The sequence below is a fragment of the Anas acuta genome, chromosome 4, assembly GCF_963932015.1.
Source record: "Anas acuta chromosome 4, bAnaAcu1.1, whole genome shotgun sequence".
Taxonomy (NCBI): domain Eukaryota; kingdom Metazoa; phylum Chordata; class Aves; order Anseriformes; family Anatidae; genus Anas; species Anas acuta.
The window spans coordinates 49,976,412-49,995,706 of NC_088982.1; the positions used below are offsets into that span (position 1 = coordinate 49,976,412).

Consider the following 19,295-nt stretch of genomic DNA (forward strand, 5'->3'; position numbering starts at 1 on the left):
TTGTGCAACTAAATGCATAAAATGAACCAGGAACAACTCCACAGGCTTGTCAAAGACTGAAATTATGAAAGTGGTTGCAGGATAGAACTGACATAGGTTGTGATGGAATAAATCTTCCTAAAGGTTAGATTGGGTATACACCACAAAATACCAGGGTACTTTCATAAAGGTACATTGCAGCAGTAATTCTGTGCACTGCACCAGCAAGAAGACATCAATTAGTAATGCAGAAATTCCTCCCAAGGATCCTGTGCATATGATGTAAAACCTAGAGCTCACTTCAGAGAACTGTTACATATTGACAGAGTGCTGAGCCTGCTGAGAAACCACTCAGAAAATCCAAATCCAAGGGACACTGGAAATCCTCATCAAAAATAACACTGGCACAAATGTCTTGTGGGGTATGAATGACAAAGCCAATTACAATGTGTACACTACAGGAAAATTTTAATTCAATTTTAATTTGTTTAAAAGTAAATAAAAGGATGAAGGTTCTTCCCCTCAAAGGGAACCTTCATATTTAATTTGATTCTACTTAAAAGCATTATGTCATTGATTAGTTCCTTGCTAGATCTAATATAGGGAGTTTACTAGATTGCGTTGTATCTGCTGATGGTGAATGAGGTGGTGAATACTTTGTAACAGAAATGTTCAGCAGCCCCACTGAGCCATGAGGGAACTGAGCCCATTCAAGTATCCATTATTTTGCCTGAAAGATAAATTTCAAGAGCTGTGTTTATTTCTTTGGTCAAAAACTTCCAAGTCTGCAAATCTGTGTATTCAAAACGAGTTTTGCTTTTGCTATCATGAATCCCTTCATTATATTCTTGCAAATACTCATTCATGCAAGGCCTTTTTGTTGTTTTTGACTGCTTCATGAATAAAGATACATATTCAAAATTTTAGTTCCAAGGACTATGCAGGAATCCACAGTTAAAACATCCATTTAGTAGATTATTTGTGATTCTAGTGCAAATATTGTAAATGCTGAAAAGACTAAAAGTGATTTAGTTGTTCACTTTGTGAAACCATAAACCTGAAATTGTGAAAAGGAAATACTTTGATATAACTAATCGTTCTGGGAACCTGTTCATAGCTGTTGCAGAGATGAAGAGCCAGCATTGCTACTTTAAATTCAATTTGGTTAAATATGTACATCCCCAAGATTTTCTCTCCCCACCATCCTTCTGACCAGCAAGGGCTGTGACAGGTTCATAGAGCACTAAACCGAATGCCAGATACGCTTACACTTTCTATCTTTGGTTTAAAGTCTATCCTAAAAGTCTTTGAGTCTTGTATGTATAACTCGAGATCCATTTACATCCTATCATTCTCTATTATTATTCCCATCAAAACATTTTCTGTTTTGGCAACCCTAACATAATATTTTATAACAGTTTGGTTTTGGACTTATTTTGTTTTCCCTCTCAAGATTGATGAGCTATTTTAGTAGCTCAGACATTTTGAAAGGCATGAATTACAGAGGCAGAAAGCTAAATTTCATTTTCCTATCTCAAAGCATACATCAATATACATTCTTGATCCTGCATTCTAACATTATCTTCCAGCACTTCTTTCCATAGTGATTTTGTTTATCAGTAAGCTTCAGGGTGGCTTGTCCAGCTACCTGACTATCAGCCACAGAGTTCATGCATTTCTGTCTCCTGGAACAGCAATCTTTGATGCTCTGCACTATTTGGCATGCTAGCAAGAAAAGTGGAGAAATAATCACTACAACTAGCACCTCATGTACCATCTGGCCAAACAGAACTCAAATTCCACACTGCTGCCAGTGGCACGTGCCTCAGAGATTTCTGGTGAACAACATCTGAAGAGCATGTGTACTATAAGAAACTAGGAAGTCATGAGGACATAAATACTCAGTTGCTGAGGCTAATCATAACCAACAGATATGTTACATGACCAGTGAGGCTCAGGACACACAGACAACTCCCACATTGAAAGGGGAAGATGGGGTGGAAGATAGATTCAATTTAGGTACATTATGTATCACCTAATAAAAAATGGCATGGTCTCATTGTCATCTCTATGGTTTCTCTCCCTATCTGCAGAGAATTTTCTCTCATATTTTCCTGATAGTTTTTAATGAGTAAAATGGTAGTATGTATTTTATGTTCAGTTATAAAAGTAGAGCCTTGTACCTAAAATGATAACCAAACTGCAGAAAGGTATTTCTGTCAGCAAATACTTTCTTTTTTGTGTGTAAAGTAACTCCTTTAAAAATCGTAAATTTCTGACCATACATTCTTTTCCTCACTTAGCCACTGACAATTTGTTTACCTCTACTTTTGCTTGGTAGGTCTGAAGTAATCATCAAACAGTTCAAAACATGTTATCTTCCTTCTCTTCAAACATACCTACTTCTTGCTTGTTTCTTTTAAACTCCTTTGCTAAAATTGCAACCCAGGAAAGCACATCATTAGTGGCCATACACAAAACCAGTATGTGTATGTCATTACTACTGAAGGCACCATATACAAAAGGCTTTCAAGTGCATGTAGAGCAAACAAAACAAAACAAAACAAAAAAATAATTAACATAATTAGTGTTCCTCCCAATTCAAGGTATTTGTATAAAAATACCATTTGCATTTGTAAATTATATCCCATTCTCCACTGAAATGGAAAGTTCTAGTTAAAAGGGTTATTTTAATCAGGTGTACTGACTGAGAACAGGAATCATCATAAAAGATAACCTTCATACCAGATAAATCTGAAAAGGCAGGTAGTGTCCTCAGAGGAACTAAAGAGGTTAACCGAGGGACAGAGCTAAGCAGCTTTCAACCTCAGTTATTTTCATCTGTATACTCCTAGATCTGTGATTCTATCAAAATGGGTACATTAGTTCCATTTACTATTCATGAATTTCATAAAAAGAATAAGAATGTATGAAACAAAGTATCACTGAGAATGAACTGAAGATAATTTAATCAGTTAAAAAGCAACTAGAAAAATGGTGTTCCCTTCTATGTGGCAAACCAGAAAGATCTCACACTTAGCAGTAACATAATTTCTTTTAAAAATTACTAGCTTTTTAAGCAACCTAACATCTCACAACATCTCATTCATTGTTTTCCCATTAGTCCTTTCAAATTAGAAATATCAAGAGAAATAGATATTAAAGACTGTCAGGGATATAACAAATTAACTTTGAAAGATAAAAGAATATTTTCAGAAAAAGGTTAGGAAATAGAGAAACACAACATTGCTGTTACATCTTAATGAGAAAAATACATTATATTAAAACCTTATTTTTTCATGCCTAACTTATACAGCCTTCCTAAGGTTTACTGCAAATTCTGTTTCATAAATTTAAACCTTAGCATACTCTTCCACATAAAGCAAAGACTGCTTAACCTTATGATTGTTGGTTTTTACCAGAATTATATATTCAGTTAAAGATGTAAAACACCTCAACTAAAGGCTTCTTTCTCCTTTAGCAGACACAAGGAACAATTTTTCCTGCTCCAAATTTTAACCCTATTATGGATGCTCAGGTGCTAGGAGGAGCCCTACAGGGAATTAGTAAGTATCTTCACTGATTCTAACATATTTGTTATTTCAGAATAAGGCAAATAGATAGATAGATAGATAGATAGATAGATAGATAGATAGATAGATAGATAGATAGATAGATAGATAGATTCTTGTAATATTAAAAGCATCACCACGTATGTGTTGATTCTTAAAGGTATCACAGTAAGACTCACTGGTGATGTCCAAGTAACTTATGTATTTGCAGGAACTCAGATATGATTAAGATTAAACTAAAACATATACCAACACTTATAGTAGTTAATGCTTTCCTTGAGAAAAATAGAAGTTTATGTTATGTCACTACAGTGAAGGACTAAACCAGAAATTTTTAATTGTAACTTCAACAATTAACTATTATCAGAAACTGTTGTGCCTTTTAAATAGTAGTTACCAAGAAATAAAAAGAAATGGAGAAGACATTTTTAAAGTATTGACTACCTTTTCCTCTGAAGGAATTTTTGCTTTCAGTCTATGGATGAAAAAGAAGTGTTGTTCACTGCTATTCCTCTGCATTTTCCTTTGTTCCTTTCCTCTGATTTTTTCTGGTTTCCCGTTGAACAAAGTTGGTATTGCTGAGGATCTGAAAGATGATTTTTTTTCACTATCATGGAAAACATATTCTCAAATGAAGATTTTGCATGTGTCACATTTTTTATATATCTCGGGATTTTCACAAAGTAGTACAGCACCAAATCTTGCATTCTGTTTGCAATTTGTTTAAAGGAAAACTGAGGGATTCAGTCTTAATGTCTAATGAAACACTGTAATGGATATTACTAAGAACAACAAGAAGTAGCTTTTTTTGCTTAAGTTCACTACAAGTGAAGTTTTACTTAAACATTTTGCTATACTTCAAATAGCACTTTTAATGCAATGTTGCTAACATGACAGTACAAAGATGATACTCGTCATTTCCTATTGTAAATACATATGCAGTAACCCTACCTTAATTTACCTAGCAAAGTACATAGAACAAAGTTCTAGTTTCAAAGAGAACTGACAAAATATGAAGTTCAGCTTACAACAGTTTAAGTGTCCATAGTCTTTACAAGCACTGACACCTTTGGCCCCAGGTTTTGCACACAACATTCATTCTTGTAAAGAGGATTAGTCACATGTTATTCCACTGATGCCAGTGGTGTTGGAAAAATGAGTAAAGTTATTTAGGCATTTAAATATCCATAACAAAATGACAAAATAATTTTCAGAATATGTTAATCATTATCTTCTTTTTCCTAAGTAGCTAATATTGATGAGTTAGGGAAGTTTAGCTCTAAACTATAGTGACCAAGCAAAAAAAGCATAGGTAACCTTCAACAAAATGCACTCATAAATTGATTTTTAAAATAAAATATTCCTTAAAACGTCATCATTTATCTTTTATAGTTCCTCTGAACATAAGTATCTTCCAGTTTTTCAACAAATGGTCTGAATTTGTCATTCCCATTAAAGAGGTCCCTAATCCTAAAATGACAATTTAATCAATATCAAGAGGGCATAAAAGTATGACTTCCAGGCTCAGCCACAAATTCTTCTCATACGCCTAGTTCTGAACAGATGAAAGCTGCTATCTGTTTTATTGATGCTTTCAAATCCATTTCGCTTGAGAGAGATGGTGATGCATCTCATAATAACATACACTTCACTATTTGCTGGTATTATGCCAGCAAGTGAAAGGTACATAAGCAAAGCAAATATCATTGATTTGGTAAATACCAGTGGGATATTAATCTGTTGGTCTGTTTTTTTCAAGAAATTAGGTTAACGTTCTTGAACAAAACATGAACAATCACAAGCCTAAGTAAATAACAACATTTTGTTAATTTAGAGTCTGTGTCATGTTTCTCTTTCAGGTTGTGAAAAAGATGTGTTGATTGACATCCTGACGCAGCGCTGCAATTCACAGCGGCTTATGATTGCTGAGGCATACAGAGACATGTATGGCAGGGTATGACAAGTCCACTCTGTACTTTCCTTACTTCTGTCTCCCGTGCAGTCGGTCAGTCCTTCTCTCAGGACAGTCACTGGAGTCAAAAACCTGGTGGACAACTGGCTGGCACCAACAGACTGGCACACAGTTCCCCTCCCCTTACTATCACTCTATCACTACCTCTGAAGTTTTCAAAATGTCATTTATACAGCAGAATTTCTGCCACACTATTAGGGAAAAAAAAAAAAAAAAAAGATTTTTTGGAAAGACTTAATTCTTCCTCTAGTGTGGGGGAAACATAACGTGTTGTGGGGAGAACATCTTTTCTGCAATACTTTTTCCAAGTCTTTAGAAATATAATAAAAGAGTATTCTATTTGAGTTGAAACAGCAAAAAAACACCATACTATCAATTACAGGGATTCTTACTCACTCACTGATTAATGTTCTCAACTCAAGCATGGACATTCTCAGACCTTACACCATGCAACCCTACCCAAACAGTAAGCATAGTACTTGTCTGAGCCACTTAATGTTAAATCTATGATTCTTTGAAAGGTGTTTCAAAATTTTTAATGTATTTTATCTAAATTTATCATATCTAAAACAAGGTCTTTTTTAATGTTTGGACTACTGAACAGTTAAAGGTTTGTGTTATTAAAACATAAAAAAAAGCCCATCAGAAGAACAATGCAAGTTCTCAAATGTATAAAAAGAGATAGATACCTTGATCCCATTTCCAGATCTACTATCGGTAACTAAATGATTATCACTGACTACAGAAGATACCTTGTAAAAAACACAGAACCAGTTCCATGACTCAGACATACACAGCCTTTAAAATTTAGTGAAGACGATTAGGAAATATTGATAATGACAACTTAGAGTTGTCTTTTCTTATTTTTTATACTTAACTTTCCTTAGTTCTGATTGCAGGGGTACTTTTTAATTAGTACCCATTTGTATTATTAACCCATTTTCCCACAGGCATGTTGTCATAAGTGAAATATCTTAATGAATTAATTTCTATTCCATGTGTGATTTAGTGGTTGTCAAATGCATCTAATGTGCATTCAGTGAAGACTCTGTGTGTTTCTTCATCATAAAACTATTTTTTAATGGGTAAGCATCCTCCTTCACTGTTACTCTAGCTACTAATTTCATAACATGCAGATATATATCAAAAACAATGTACACACCTGAAAAAGGTACCTCTCCTGTACAGTAACAGTTTATATGATAGAAACCATTTCTGATACTCCTTTAATTTCAGACTTAGGTCAGAGCCTATCTGAGAGCTGCCCAGTGGGGGGAAAAAATAAAAATAAAATAAGAAAGAGAAAAAACTGCATGAGGTTAAGCAGAAGCAGCAATTGTATAATAATCAGGCTTTTGTCATTCTCAATGTTTTGAAGGAGGCTACTGGGAAAGGGGACAGTGGGAAGGAAACTCTCATCATTAGTCAACTTACTGGCAAGTGAGTACTGAGACACAGCTGGGGGAAGAGGAGAGCTTCCTTTTTATTAATCCAGCATCTGCCAGAAGTTGTGAATTCCTTTTGAATATAATATATACATAAATTGAAGCACAGAACCTTTCAGTAAGTAGTCCAAAGCAGAAGATTTTATGCACTGGGAGCAATAATTTCTTAAGTTAATTGCATAGTGAATAACCCTGAAAAAAAGTAAAAGAAACTGCCTGCGTGTTATGGGATTTGACTTCCATGGGCTTAGCTCCCACAGATTCACACAGGGACTATGCCACAGGAAGCTGCAGATGCTCTGCTGCAGTACTCAGGTTTCCAAGCCATGAAATAGCAGTTGCACTTTAACCCCTGAATTTTCTTCTGTATTCTAATAAAGCAAAAATCAACAACCCTACGTGGTCTCCCTGCTTGTGTATCTACTGCCATCTCACATGTACTAAAAGGAGTAGGAACTATTTTTAAAAATATCTTTATTACATAATTTTCTCTAGAACTCATCTCGGACAGTTCACCTTCATTCATCTTGGACAGTTCATTCATTTACAAAGAAAAGTGCTAATATTTTTAAGCTGTCTTTGTGAAGCGTCACTGTTGAAATAATCCTCTCTATGCATTTTTTTCTTTTCAAGGATTTGATAACAGACCTAAAAGAGAATCTCTCTCATCACTTCAAAGAAGTCATGGTTGGCCTGATGTATCCACCTGCCTCCTATGATGCCCATGAGCTCTGGCATGCCTTGAAGGTACATCTCTAATTAAGAATTACTCAGGCACATGGTCACCAATTATATTACTGAACATATGTTTAATTGATGTTTTATATATTTAAATGGTTGATAAACATCTGGAAAGGTACTTCATAGTACACTAGGATATGAGAGCTAGGGGAAGTTTATTTATTGGTATGCTGAAAACAGCAAAAATTATATCCTAGTCATGCAACAAATACACCTGTGGTAAACTGGGTAACTAAAGATCTAGTTTTACAGGGAAATGTAAGGCCCTGATCTTGCAAGCATTCTTGTATGTTACATACAAAATTAATTTGAACAGCTGCATTAAATACTGGCTATGAAATTTTTCCACATAGAGGTTCCTGTCTTTTATTTGAGTGGGTATTCTGGGAAAGGACAAGGTAGCAGCAACCACCAGTTTTATCCCACGTCCTGGCCCCAGTGCCATAAACTAAGGCTTTACCTCTGCAGAGATCAATACTTCCTTGGCATAGAGTGTACATAAATAAACACTTAAAATTACCCTGTGATAAGTCAATGACCACTCCACTCAAACTGAACCAATTGCACATTTTCAAGAAAAATAAATAAATAAATAAATAAATAAATAATCATTTTCTTCCCAGGATCTGAGCCAGTTCCTGGCTTAGAAGCAGCCAGAAGCACCACACAGTACTGGTGTTCATACTCACTTCAGCTTGCCTGAATGCTTGCTGGGCATGTATGCTCAGTCTTTGCGTCTCATTTTTTTCAGCAAATCCTGAATTCTTAGTCAAGCTCTAAAATTCTTCCCATTATGTTTCTGTCAACAATTCAGAGTAAGTAGGAGTATATTTGCAGTACAAGGTTCTGCTATTAATTTAAAGTCAATTTCTATTTAAACAGGTAGAGCATGCAAAGGTGCACCATACACTGCTCCAGCAGGAACTGCTATTCTTTTATTACATCTAATATATGCCTTGCTGTCTTCTGAAAGCTGTGGTTTCTAATGAGATCTTTTCATATTTACTTCTTTCTACATAGGGAGTAGACACAGAAGAAAACTGTCTGATTGACATATTAGCCTCAAGATCAAATATGGAGATATTCCAGATGAAAGAAGCCTACTTAATGCGTAACGTATTTTACAAGTGTACAGTAGCAGCTGTAATATGTGTATTAGCCTGGATATATTAGCATGAGGGAAGGAACTGAACTACAAGAACTTCTCAATGCTAACTGGTTTCCTTCTTCCCCCTCCCTCCTCATAACTCTATTTTAAACGGTAAAGCAAAATGTTTAATATTTAAAATATGACACAGCATTTTTGAGATTTATTGCTGCCTATTGCGCTTGAAATACCTGGCAGCCACATTTGGAGATGTTCAGAAACTTTGGGCACACATTTTCAAAAGAAAAACATGAACAGTTTTTCTCAGAAAGCGCTTTCTCAGGCTGAACTCTCAATTCACCTTCTCTAGAGGGGTGTTTCCAAGTATCCTGCCATCAGACAGCAGCAGCAGTGGCAGGGCTGCCAGGTTAGTGGCTGAGGCCCCCAGGCAGGGCAGAGCCCCTCTGTGGTTAGGTCCATGCGGAATCCACAAGGGTACTTGTTCAATTATCACCTTAGAAAATGGGCATGTATTTGCAGCCCATTTACTTGTCCTGTGTTTGCTAATCTTCATTAGTAATATTCAGAGCATGTTCATTTTTGATTTAGATTACATGTTTTTGTTTTAACCTAGAATATAATAACGATCTTCAACAAGATATCGATTCTGAGACTTCAGGTCACTTCAGAGACACGCTTATGAACCTTGCTCAGGTACTGTAAAAACAAACAGCATGGCATATTTATTAAAAATCAGAGCAACTGTTGATATGTGAATCCTTAAATACTAAAGTGACTGCAGCTCAGGTTAGCTCAACAGGGATACACTTCTGAAAAAGAGAGGGGAAGGAGCAGATGAGGAAGAGAACTGGCATTACTTCATTTACTTCAACTTTGACTTTGGTTTTCAGATGGAGACAAAAGTCAACAGCGTATTTTATTAGTAAGTCCCTGGATATTCAGCTGCTGACCCTCTGGTCAATCTGTCTCATCTCAGAAGGAGTCTACTTTCATACACAAAAGAGATTTTCATTTTTAAAGCTGTGTTTTCTCTGTTGTCGGAATGTAAGGCTCATCATCCAGCCTAGGCATTTTGCAGAACTGGAGATATATCCACACTGGACTGTGAAAGAAAGCATTATGCAGTTCCCTGTTTTAAACATTATGTTCTTTGTACTACTGCACATGCTAAATCACAGTACGTGTGCATGCAGGCACAAGAATTCCCACTATCACACACCGACTTTTGCGGTATTACCAGTTTGCAGTTTTAGGCTGCAAAGTTGTTGATCCTTGCGAGATCGTGATCTGTTCTCATTGAAGTCACCATGCTCAGTATCTTTAAAATGTATTGTAAACTAGAATAACAAATAATGGCAAAACGAAATGTCAGCAGATAATAGCATACATAAGGTATATCTGTATTTCTCTATGTGTTTGTTTGGGGAGAATGTTTCTTACTACGACTTGAAATGACAGTAAGCTTCACTGAGGTACAGAGATAAAAAGCTGATGTTTCAAAGGTGGAAGCTAAAAACAGGCAATATTTTCTAACATTGGAGTACTTTTCCCTCTAATAATGAAAACTCTTCCATGCTTAAGAAATGAAGAGCTACAGATTAGGCAACCTCACTTCTCACCTTTACTAAAACCATGGGAAATTTTTACTTGTCAAGAGAATAAATTTAAAATAAATTATCTCAGTCTAAATTATTAGTCTTTGTTAAACCACAGATAGTCATGAAGAGGCCTGATATCAGCAACTTTGTAGATAAGATCTAACGGTTATTTGTTTCAAGATAAAGAACAGTTGCAGGAAATTAGAGCTTTACTAACCTATACTGTGTATGTTATATTTATTAATTGAATCATCCATGTCTGGATATGGCTTTATATTAAAAGTCAGTGATATTTCACTGGAGAATATCCTTTTTCATTCTAGTTCTATCCAACTCAGAGAAGATTATTCTATAGCAACTTTTCCAATGCATTGTTTTCTTTCCAAAGCCCATTGCTTTGATTTCTGTTAAATCCTGGGACTGATGACACACACATCTAATTGCAAACAGAAGTCAATATGCTTCACACATAGAGAGCAAACTACTCAACTGCTATAGTGTCGTAATTACAGTTTTGATATCCACACTGAGGCACATCAGAATTTACAGAAATCAGCCATCAGTCTGTGTATTGCAGCAAAATACTCTGGAAGGAAATGGTTCTGGAATATTTTAGTTCCTAAACAAATTGTATGTAACTTTATGCAGTCATTCCGGCATGATTTCCTTCAAGTAATTTATCCCGTTACTAGGAATTCCACTCTTTACTGTATGAAATTCTTACAATTTAATTAAAATACAACTTTTTTTTTTTTTTTTTAAACAGGAAAGAACTAAAAATCAGACATTCTACAAGTTTCCAAACAATTTCCTAATCTTACTTTTAGACAATTATTATAAGCAGGCAAAAATTGCCATTATTTGATGTGTTTGCTCCTACAGTTTGTGCAGGGAGAAAAAAACTGAGAAAAGATTCTTCTGGCAATATGCCTATTGATAAGAAATAAACAGTGAATGGAAATTTTTATACTTGTTTTCCCCTCGCAGTTACATATTATTGTAAGCAACGTAATATTCATAGCATTGGCATGGTGGCAGTAAGGTAAAGTCTTACTTAAAATCAAACTAAAAATGGGATATTTATGGGGCCAGTTTATCCACTTCCATGTTTTTTTCCTCTCATAAGACTGTCATTCCAGAGTTCCTCTGCTTACAAGAAATTAAGACATAAAATGACAACTTGAAGATATTTTCTATGGTTGCGAATTCAACTCTTTAACACACTGACCCAGTGTAAAACTCTGTGTGTGGTATCTCAAGAATCACAACACAGCATCATATAGAGAAAATGTCATCTTTCTACATTTAGGATTAAACTTTTGAATAAAGTTATTTTATTTTATTTTTTTTCCCAAGGGAACAAGGATGGAAGGATATGCAGATCCTTCTTCAGCTGCTCAGGATGCAATGGTAAATACAGTCACATGTGGGCTTCTCAGACATTAAAAAAAAAAAAAAAAAAAAAAAAAAAAAAGCAAATGCAAATGTTGAAAAGTGATTAAAGTGATTTAGGACTGACTTAAAATCTTCTGTGTTTTTTTCTTTTTCTGGCATAATAGATTCTATGGGAAGCATGTCAGCGGAAAACAGGCGAACACAAAGACATGCTGCAAATGATTCTCTGCAACAAGAGTTACCAGCAGTTGTGGATGGGTAATCCAGCGGTTCAGCTGCTTGAACATACAGTGGAAAGGAAAAATCTCAGTTGCTAATAAAAGCATGGTTTACATACCAGGAAGCTCAGTGTGCAGCAGAGTATTAGCCTGAAACCTAAGTTTGAACTTCTGGAGCTCTCAGAATCCCACTGATGTTAATGGGATTTTGGAAGTAATGCAAAGTTGAACTTTCCTGATGCCTACAGACAGCTGTAGATACAACAGCTAGATGTCAGAAGACCTAATAAAAGAGTAAAGAATGCATGGCCAAAGAAAGATAATAGGCTAGGGCTGCACTCAGTGTGCACACAACACAACATGACGAGGCAGATTTTTTCTAATCTATTTTTCTTGTTTTTTCTAAGTAGTTCTTAGCTATGAGTGAAAACACTTTGGGAGAGCCACCTTGGGAGAGGCAGTCGGAGTATTCCCAAAAAATGTTTGTATGTCAAAACACATTGCGGTGTTGAAGCATTTCCACAGAAGTTTCGAAGAAGTTTTTGATGGGTGAATTTGCAAGGTCCACATCTGCTCTCCTAATGAATATACACAAACACAGGAACATATTGGAAAATTTTATTTAAAACTACATAGTCAGACATAATTACAGATTGAAAAAAAAAAAACTTCCATTATAGAAAAGAGACATCTGTTTGGTGACAAGAGACGTCTTTTGCTCTGCAGTGGAAAAAAGTCCACTTGGTGACAAGTTTGTTGTTGTGCACCTAGCCCTATTTCTTATGTCAGCTTTCTACAGCAGCTTAGAACTACTTTGCTGTCATGGAGCAACCAAAGAATTCCTCTATCATGACTTCTATCATCACTGGCTGGTGATGGTGGGATTAATGCAACATAACATTCCTGGTTATGCTCTGTGTCCAAGAGATTTGAGGATGTAGTTCTCCTTAAGTTCTGTAGTGAGCAGTGAGCTGAAAATTCTCCTGCTCTCCTAAAGCTCATGTACGTATGCCCTGTATATTTGTCTCTGTAAGTCCACATGCTTGCATTATCCAAAGAGTGTACATGTCTGGATACTGACATGTTCTATATATCACATGCTTCTCATAATCTTTGAACCTTTGGCCAGTTTTAGCCAAGCTGAGCGTGGAAGATATCTTACTGACACAAAGTTCTTACAAGTTTCGTAAGCACAGGTTGGTAGAGAATTTATTAAAGCTCCCTGTTGAAAAATAGGGTTTGGTGTGCAATGATATGGTTTAGTGGAGGACTTGTTAGTGTTAGGTCAGAGGTTGGACTCGATGATCTTGAGGTCTCTTCCAACCTAGAAATTCTGTGATTCTGTGATCCATTTTAAATCCTATTTGGAGAATCTAAGGAGAGAGTGTCCTGGAAGCCAGGTTTCAGGCTACTCATTTAGATTGCCTTACTTGGGGTATTTAAACTTAATGAAGCATTGGAAAGAAATGGAGAGGAAAAAGTCAAGAGTTATAATACTGGGGTGAAGGAGGAAAAAAAGGAAGTTGATCTTTGATAATGAACAATAATAAAGGAAGATTCTTTTCCCCAAGTTTTTCAGGAGTTCCAAAATATCTCTGGGCAAGACTTGGTAGATGCCATTAATGAATGTTACGATGGATATTTTCAAGAATTGCTGGTTGCAATAGGTAACATAAAAATATTATTTTATAATAGCAGTGATCTCTTAATAAATATCTAATATGATATATCAGATAGAACAATACTTTTTCCGATTTTTTTTCTCCACTTTACTCTCCTATGCTGTGTAATTAGAAGTTTTGGAGATAACTAGAAAAGGGTTTTTGAACAGAATTACTATTCCACGTTTGTGTAAAACTAAAAATGTGTATATGCAGCATGAGATTCTGACTGAGCAGAACTAATAGCTGTTCTTGGTTTGATAATAAATTTTGTGTGATCAATGATAGATGCATTAGCAACTGATTGCACATACTTTAAATCAGTGGTGAAATTTGTCAGGAGTTTCACTGGTATACAAACAAGCATTAAGCTTTATGTGCCTTTCTTTTCCATTTATAGAATAAGGTTCATAATATTTCTATGCCAATATCATATGAGAGTATCCACTGGTATTTAATAGGCCTTCCTATGCAAAAGTAATGAGTACCCATGCAAAATAGGCACCAGACTTTGATTTAACCGATAAATGTGATCATGTTTTTGAAAACTCGTAGCATAAATTCAAGCTGAGTCATGGGTAGCACTACCCAGGCCAACAGAAATGATTTTATAATAATCTTATGTTTACCTGTTGTAACTTCTCTCCTAGTTCTCTGTGTTCGTGACAAGCCTTCCTACTTTGCTTACAGGCTTTACAATGCAATTCACGTAAGTAGTCCTCCAAGCATCATAAAAAGCAGCTTCCCTATTTTTTGTTCACTTGTTTACTTTAAAACAAGTACTTGCAAATCAATCTGTTCAATCTTTATGGTGTGATCATGTGTTTTGAAACTTTTGATACCTAAATAAATTTCGTAGCAGTACTGCCTACACAACAGTTAGGATTTACCAGCAACAGTAGTAGGTTAAATATTTAGATGTTTTTACAGATATGTCTGGTACATGCCTTTTTCTTTTCCTTTTTTCTTTTTTTTTTTTTTTTTTTGTTTTTTAAACTAAAAGCTTTTATTTTCTCTGGACTGTATCTCCACCTGCTGTGCAGAACTGGATATGCACTTTTCATACTATGATATTTTTGGCTCTAGAGATTTAATAAGTATCACAAGTAATTAAATTACAAATTACTGTTACAAGAAAACAAATTGCCATATTTTCTTGTGGGCCTCTATGTATACATGCAGGTTCCTCTACCTTTGTGCGAAAGTACTAACACACTAAGCCAAATGAGTGCCACGGTGAAATGTAGACCAATGCAAAGAAAAACCTACAAACAATTCCTACAAGAGGTCACTGAAGATATTTCCATTTGGTTTTCATTCATTAGTGAAAATAATGAGGCAGTAATTAGTGGAAATAATTAGAAATTATATATATATAAAAAAAAAATAAAAATAACCTTTTAAGCATAATATTTTAAATATGATCTTCAGAGGACGGTGATAAAAGCAGGCCATGGATAAAATGTTACGAATCGCTTTAGAATGTGGATGGCAAAGATGGGATTCAAGCCAGTACCATTGAGCAAAACTATTCAGCAACACTTCAACAGGGCCCCAAGTACCCTCTTCCAGATGCTGCTGCTACTGCTGTCAGCTCTTTTAATCAGACCTGTGGCAGCGAACAACCAAGGAAAATCCTGCGGGCATAGACGAAGAGGCTGTATTTTGAGCGATCAAAAGAGGGTTCTGGCACATGCCAAGAAGCGTTGCCAAAAGTACCAGGAAACACCAGCTAACAGAAAAAGTAATGTTTCTCAAAGGTCCTGTATCAAGAATACTTTTCAGATTAAAATCTCATTTTAAAATTTAAAAAATATCATGCAGATAGTTTTCTTCAGTATTATATTCAGCTAATGTGTGTAATGCATTCAGATAACTTCAAAAAGTTTTGAAGGACTAAGAATAAACATCTGCATCTTGTTTTAATTAGTATCTTTTCTCTGTTTTCACAAACTGTTTTAATGAACACGGATAATTCTTGGAAGAAATGCAAGAATTTCAAATTGTGTCTGTTTTTGTAATCAAGCTATGCCCAGATTACACCAAAAGCTTTTTACACACCCATTACAATACAACATAAAAAAAAAAAAAACACACAGGATTCTAATGCTTGAAATCACAGTCCGTAGTGGTTTATAGGAAAGATTTTAATCTAGCCAGCAAGCGTGTATCAAATTCTCCATATGCAGCTATTTTAACATCACTTATTACTTGCCTTTTGGGGAACAAGATTTCAATACAAATAGATAGACAATAAAAGTACCCATTTGGCTCTACACAATCTAAGTTGGTAATCAGGACCCACAAATCTATTTTGATTACTTTTATTGCCACTAGATGTCTCCATTCTCCATATGATCACAATGTGAAAATTTGTTTAGAAGCAATTAAAATAAAACACTGCTGAATACAAGCTAAGTTCTAAATCAGTGGTTAAAAATCTCACTGAATTCACACTGGGGAGCAGCTGTTGTGAAACAGATTATTGGCTTTAATATAGGTTGACTGGACTCCATAATGAAGTCACAACAGCTAACTACAAAGCCCATTACCTATGACAACTGGCTAAAGTTCATGTTTTTTCTTTTTAAAAGGCTCAGTGCATGTTAAGACACACTTATATGTGGGGAATCTCAGTTATTCACTAATATGAATTCTATTATTCAAGCATGTGAACTCTGCAGAACAAAACCTTTCAAAGCCTAAACTCCTTTAAAATCTAGAATATTTTTATGGGTGGTCTAAGTCATCAGTTTATGTATTAAAAAGTTATATTATCGCGTACAGACAGGCAAACACATACTGTCCAACTGCCAAGTTTCCTCACGTCTTCTTTTCTTTTCAGGAGTTTGGATTCCACAATAAAACAGTCATAAGGATTCTCATTGCCAGGAGTGAAATTGACTTGATGAATATACGCCAACGATACAAAGAAAGATATGGCAAATCACTCTTTCATGATATTAAAGTAAGTTTTTACACACTTTGCATATATTCAGCGCAGGCACGTGTGCAGAGCCCCGCTGGAAAAAAGTACTGAGGGCTAATCTCTATTCACTCCAATAGATTAAAAAAATAAATAATATTTTTTAAAAAAAGTAATGTTTAATATCCATAACATATCTTTTCAGTGCTTCAGGCTGACCTTGGTAAATAAGCAGTGGATTTTCAACTCACCCTCATCCTGTGTGATTTTGTCCCTCCCCAGTAGCAAGAGGGAGAATAAAAAGAGGGCAGAATATTCTGATGAATATCTTGCATGAAAAGTTTCTTACACTAATTGATACCATCTTCTTTTGCACTGTCCTACAAGGTTACACTAATACCAGACTGCTGTTACCCTTGTCTGGTCTTATCCTGGAAGTTCAGGTGTCAACCTTCATAAAAACTTTTCCTCTTGTATTCTTGCTCCATATCTTAAATCATACCTTTAGGACTGCTGAATTGTACAAAAATGACTCTTGCTAAGACCCTTTGCATTTTGCTTGTTGCTAAACTCCAACTGTAAGATATGCAGTAGCTGTAAGAAGTTGCTCGTGATTTTTTGGTATTGAACTCAAGAAGCATTACACTGAATTGATTGGAATTTTCAAAGGTGGATTGCTTGTAGGTCCCCAAACAACCAAAGCCTGAGTTATGTGAAATTAAAAAATCTTGGCCCAGAATCCTTATAAAAACACTAATATTTTAGAAAACAGGATAACTTCACTCTAGTCTTTGTTACACACAAACAGAAGAAAAAATAAGTACAGTCACAGAATTTTTTCTCTTGCAGCATTTTGCTTCAGGTCACTATGAGAGAGCTTTACTTGCTATCTGTGCCGGTGATGCTGAAGATTATTAATGAAGAAGAAGATGGATTTTGAAGCCTGTATAAATCTATTTTAAATGGAAATTGAAGCTGTACACAACACACTGTAAGAGATACCTAATCTACATAATATAATTGAAAAATCAGTGCTATACATTTGTTAATTTTAAATCTTTCTTGAGCCGGAAAAAATATGTAAACAAACATTGTCAGAAACAGAGCTTTCCCTCTATTTCTGCCTAATATTTCTGTTAGTATAATTAAATGTAAATTAATGGAAGAACTAGTAAAAGAACTTTATGTAACCATGTATTCATCATTTAGACGTGCAATGTCCCAAACCTTAGACAATAAATGCTGAAGAACCTCTTCACTTCTATTTAGGAGAGAAAAAACATTTTACTTTATTTATTTTTAGCGGACAGATTTCCTCCTTTAAATGTTTTTTCCCCCTCTTCTTAAAGTTCAGATTTTATGCTCTGAAACTGTAGTTTTAGTTACTTTCAAGCTAAGTATCTCTCCCAGTCTATTATCAGTCACTCACTGAAGAATACTCTTGTATTCTTTTCCATTTAGCACACCTACTTAATGCATTTCCCTTTTTCTGTTTGAAACTAAAGAAAAACAGAACCAAGTATTGATTTAGTGCCATGCTCTGAAAATCGCAGGACGAGGAAACATGGCATGGCCTTCTGCAAACTTACCCAGCCTGCCCAATGGTTCCATTTTGAAATTCCACTGTCATTTCAATCATTAACTGAATATGGATATTCTGGGTGCTGAGGTATTCCTAGGGTGTCTCTTATGGTGTAATTTGTGAGCTGGCTAATAATGGGTAACACTTCACCACCAAACGAGGTTCAAAGAGACAGTGCTCCTGAACCCCAGCAGACGTAGTTTGAGAACATTTTGTGACAACTCATACTGAAGCGAATAAAGGTGGCAGAACCCTGCCTCAAGTCATCATTCCAAAGGAGAACATAACACTTCCTGAAACATTTTGAGCCTATTCAGTCTATCAGCTGTACCCTCTAGCTTATTTGTATCTCCTGTCAGTCCTTTATGTAAGGGATTTAAAAGCAAGCGTAAATGAGGTAATATTACACTAAAGTCATTGTCTTGTTTTGTTTCATTTTTTTGCCTGCATTTCAAAGTTTCCAGCTTGACATAAACCTTTGATTGAAAATAGGTAGTGACTTTCTGCCAGTCTGGCTCAGTATGACCGAATAAAGCACTGCTGTTAAAGTATATAAATATGTTTGTTTTCACACTGTTTGCACCCACATCTTTCCCATCTGAAAACCATGTATTTTTAGTGTACTTTGTTTTTCACAAATACTGACCTTAGGCTACAAAACTGCTGACGTGCAATAAGTTTGAAATTTCACTTGGGTCCCTCTTGCGCTGATAGACCTCAGAATGTTTGAAGTAGAAAATTATTCATCCAGAGCTCTAGGTGGAGAGGACCTAGGAGGAAAGTTCACGAAGTCCTAGCACGAGGCAGAGCCATACGCTATGCCTGCACGTTATCGCTCCAAGCTCAGACTATGGTGCTGCCCTAAACTTCAGTTACACTTTGATTTTGGACCTGTAGTTGCAGGTAACGGCCGTGTCTCACGGCTAGGGAGATGTAACAGGGCTTTAGCCTCGCACGCTGCTGGGAGGAGCAGCAGCACCTCACAGGTGCCCGCCCCGCCCCGCCACCTCCCCTCAGCGCCCACAGGCGGGGCTCCGCTCGGGACAGCGCCCACAAAATGGCGGCGGCGGCGCTAGGGCCCGCCAGGCGCCCCGGCTC

At 35.9% G+C, this 19,295-nt stretch overlaps 1 protein-coding gene across 1 annotated transcript; it reads left to right on the top strand.

Annotated features, from left to right (window-relative positions):
• Positions 1–3,462: 3,462 nt before the first annotated feature.
• On the top strand, positions 3,463–17,982 carry ANXA10 (annexin A10). Its single transcript, XM_068679320.1, has 11 exons — positions 3,463–3,545; positions 5,411–5,505; positions 7,602–7,715; positions 8,730–8,820; positions 9,431–9,510; positions 11,772–11,825; positions 11,975–12,068; positions 13,600–13,695; positions 14,340–14,398; positions 16,535–16,657; positions 17,465–17,982. The coding sequence occupies exons 1-11, from the start codon at positions 3,506–3,508 to the stop codon at positions 17,531–17,533; spliced, it is 915 nt and encodes a 304-aa protein (XP_068535421.1). The 5' UTR covers positions 3,463–3,505; the 3' UTR covers positions 17,534–17,982.
• The last annotated feature ends 1,313 nt before the right edge of the window (positions 17,983–19,295 follow it).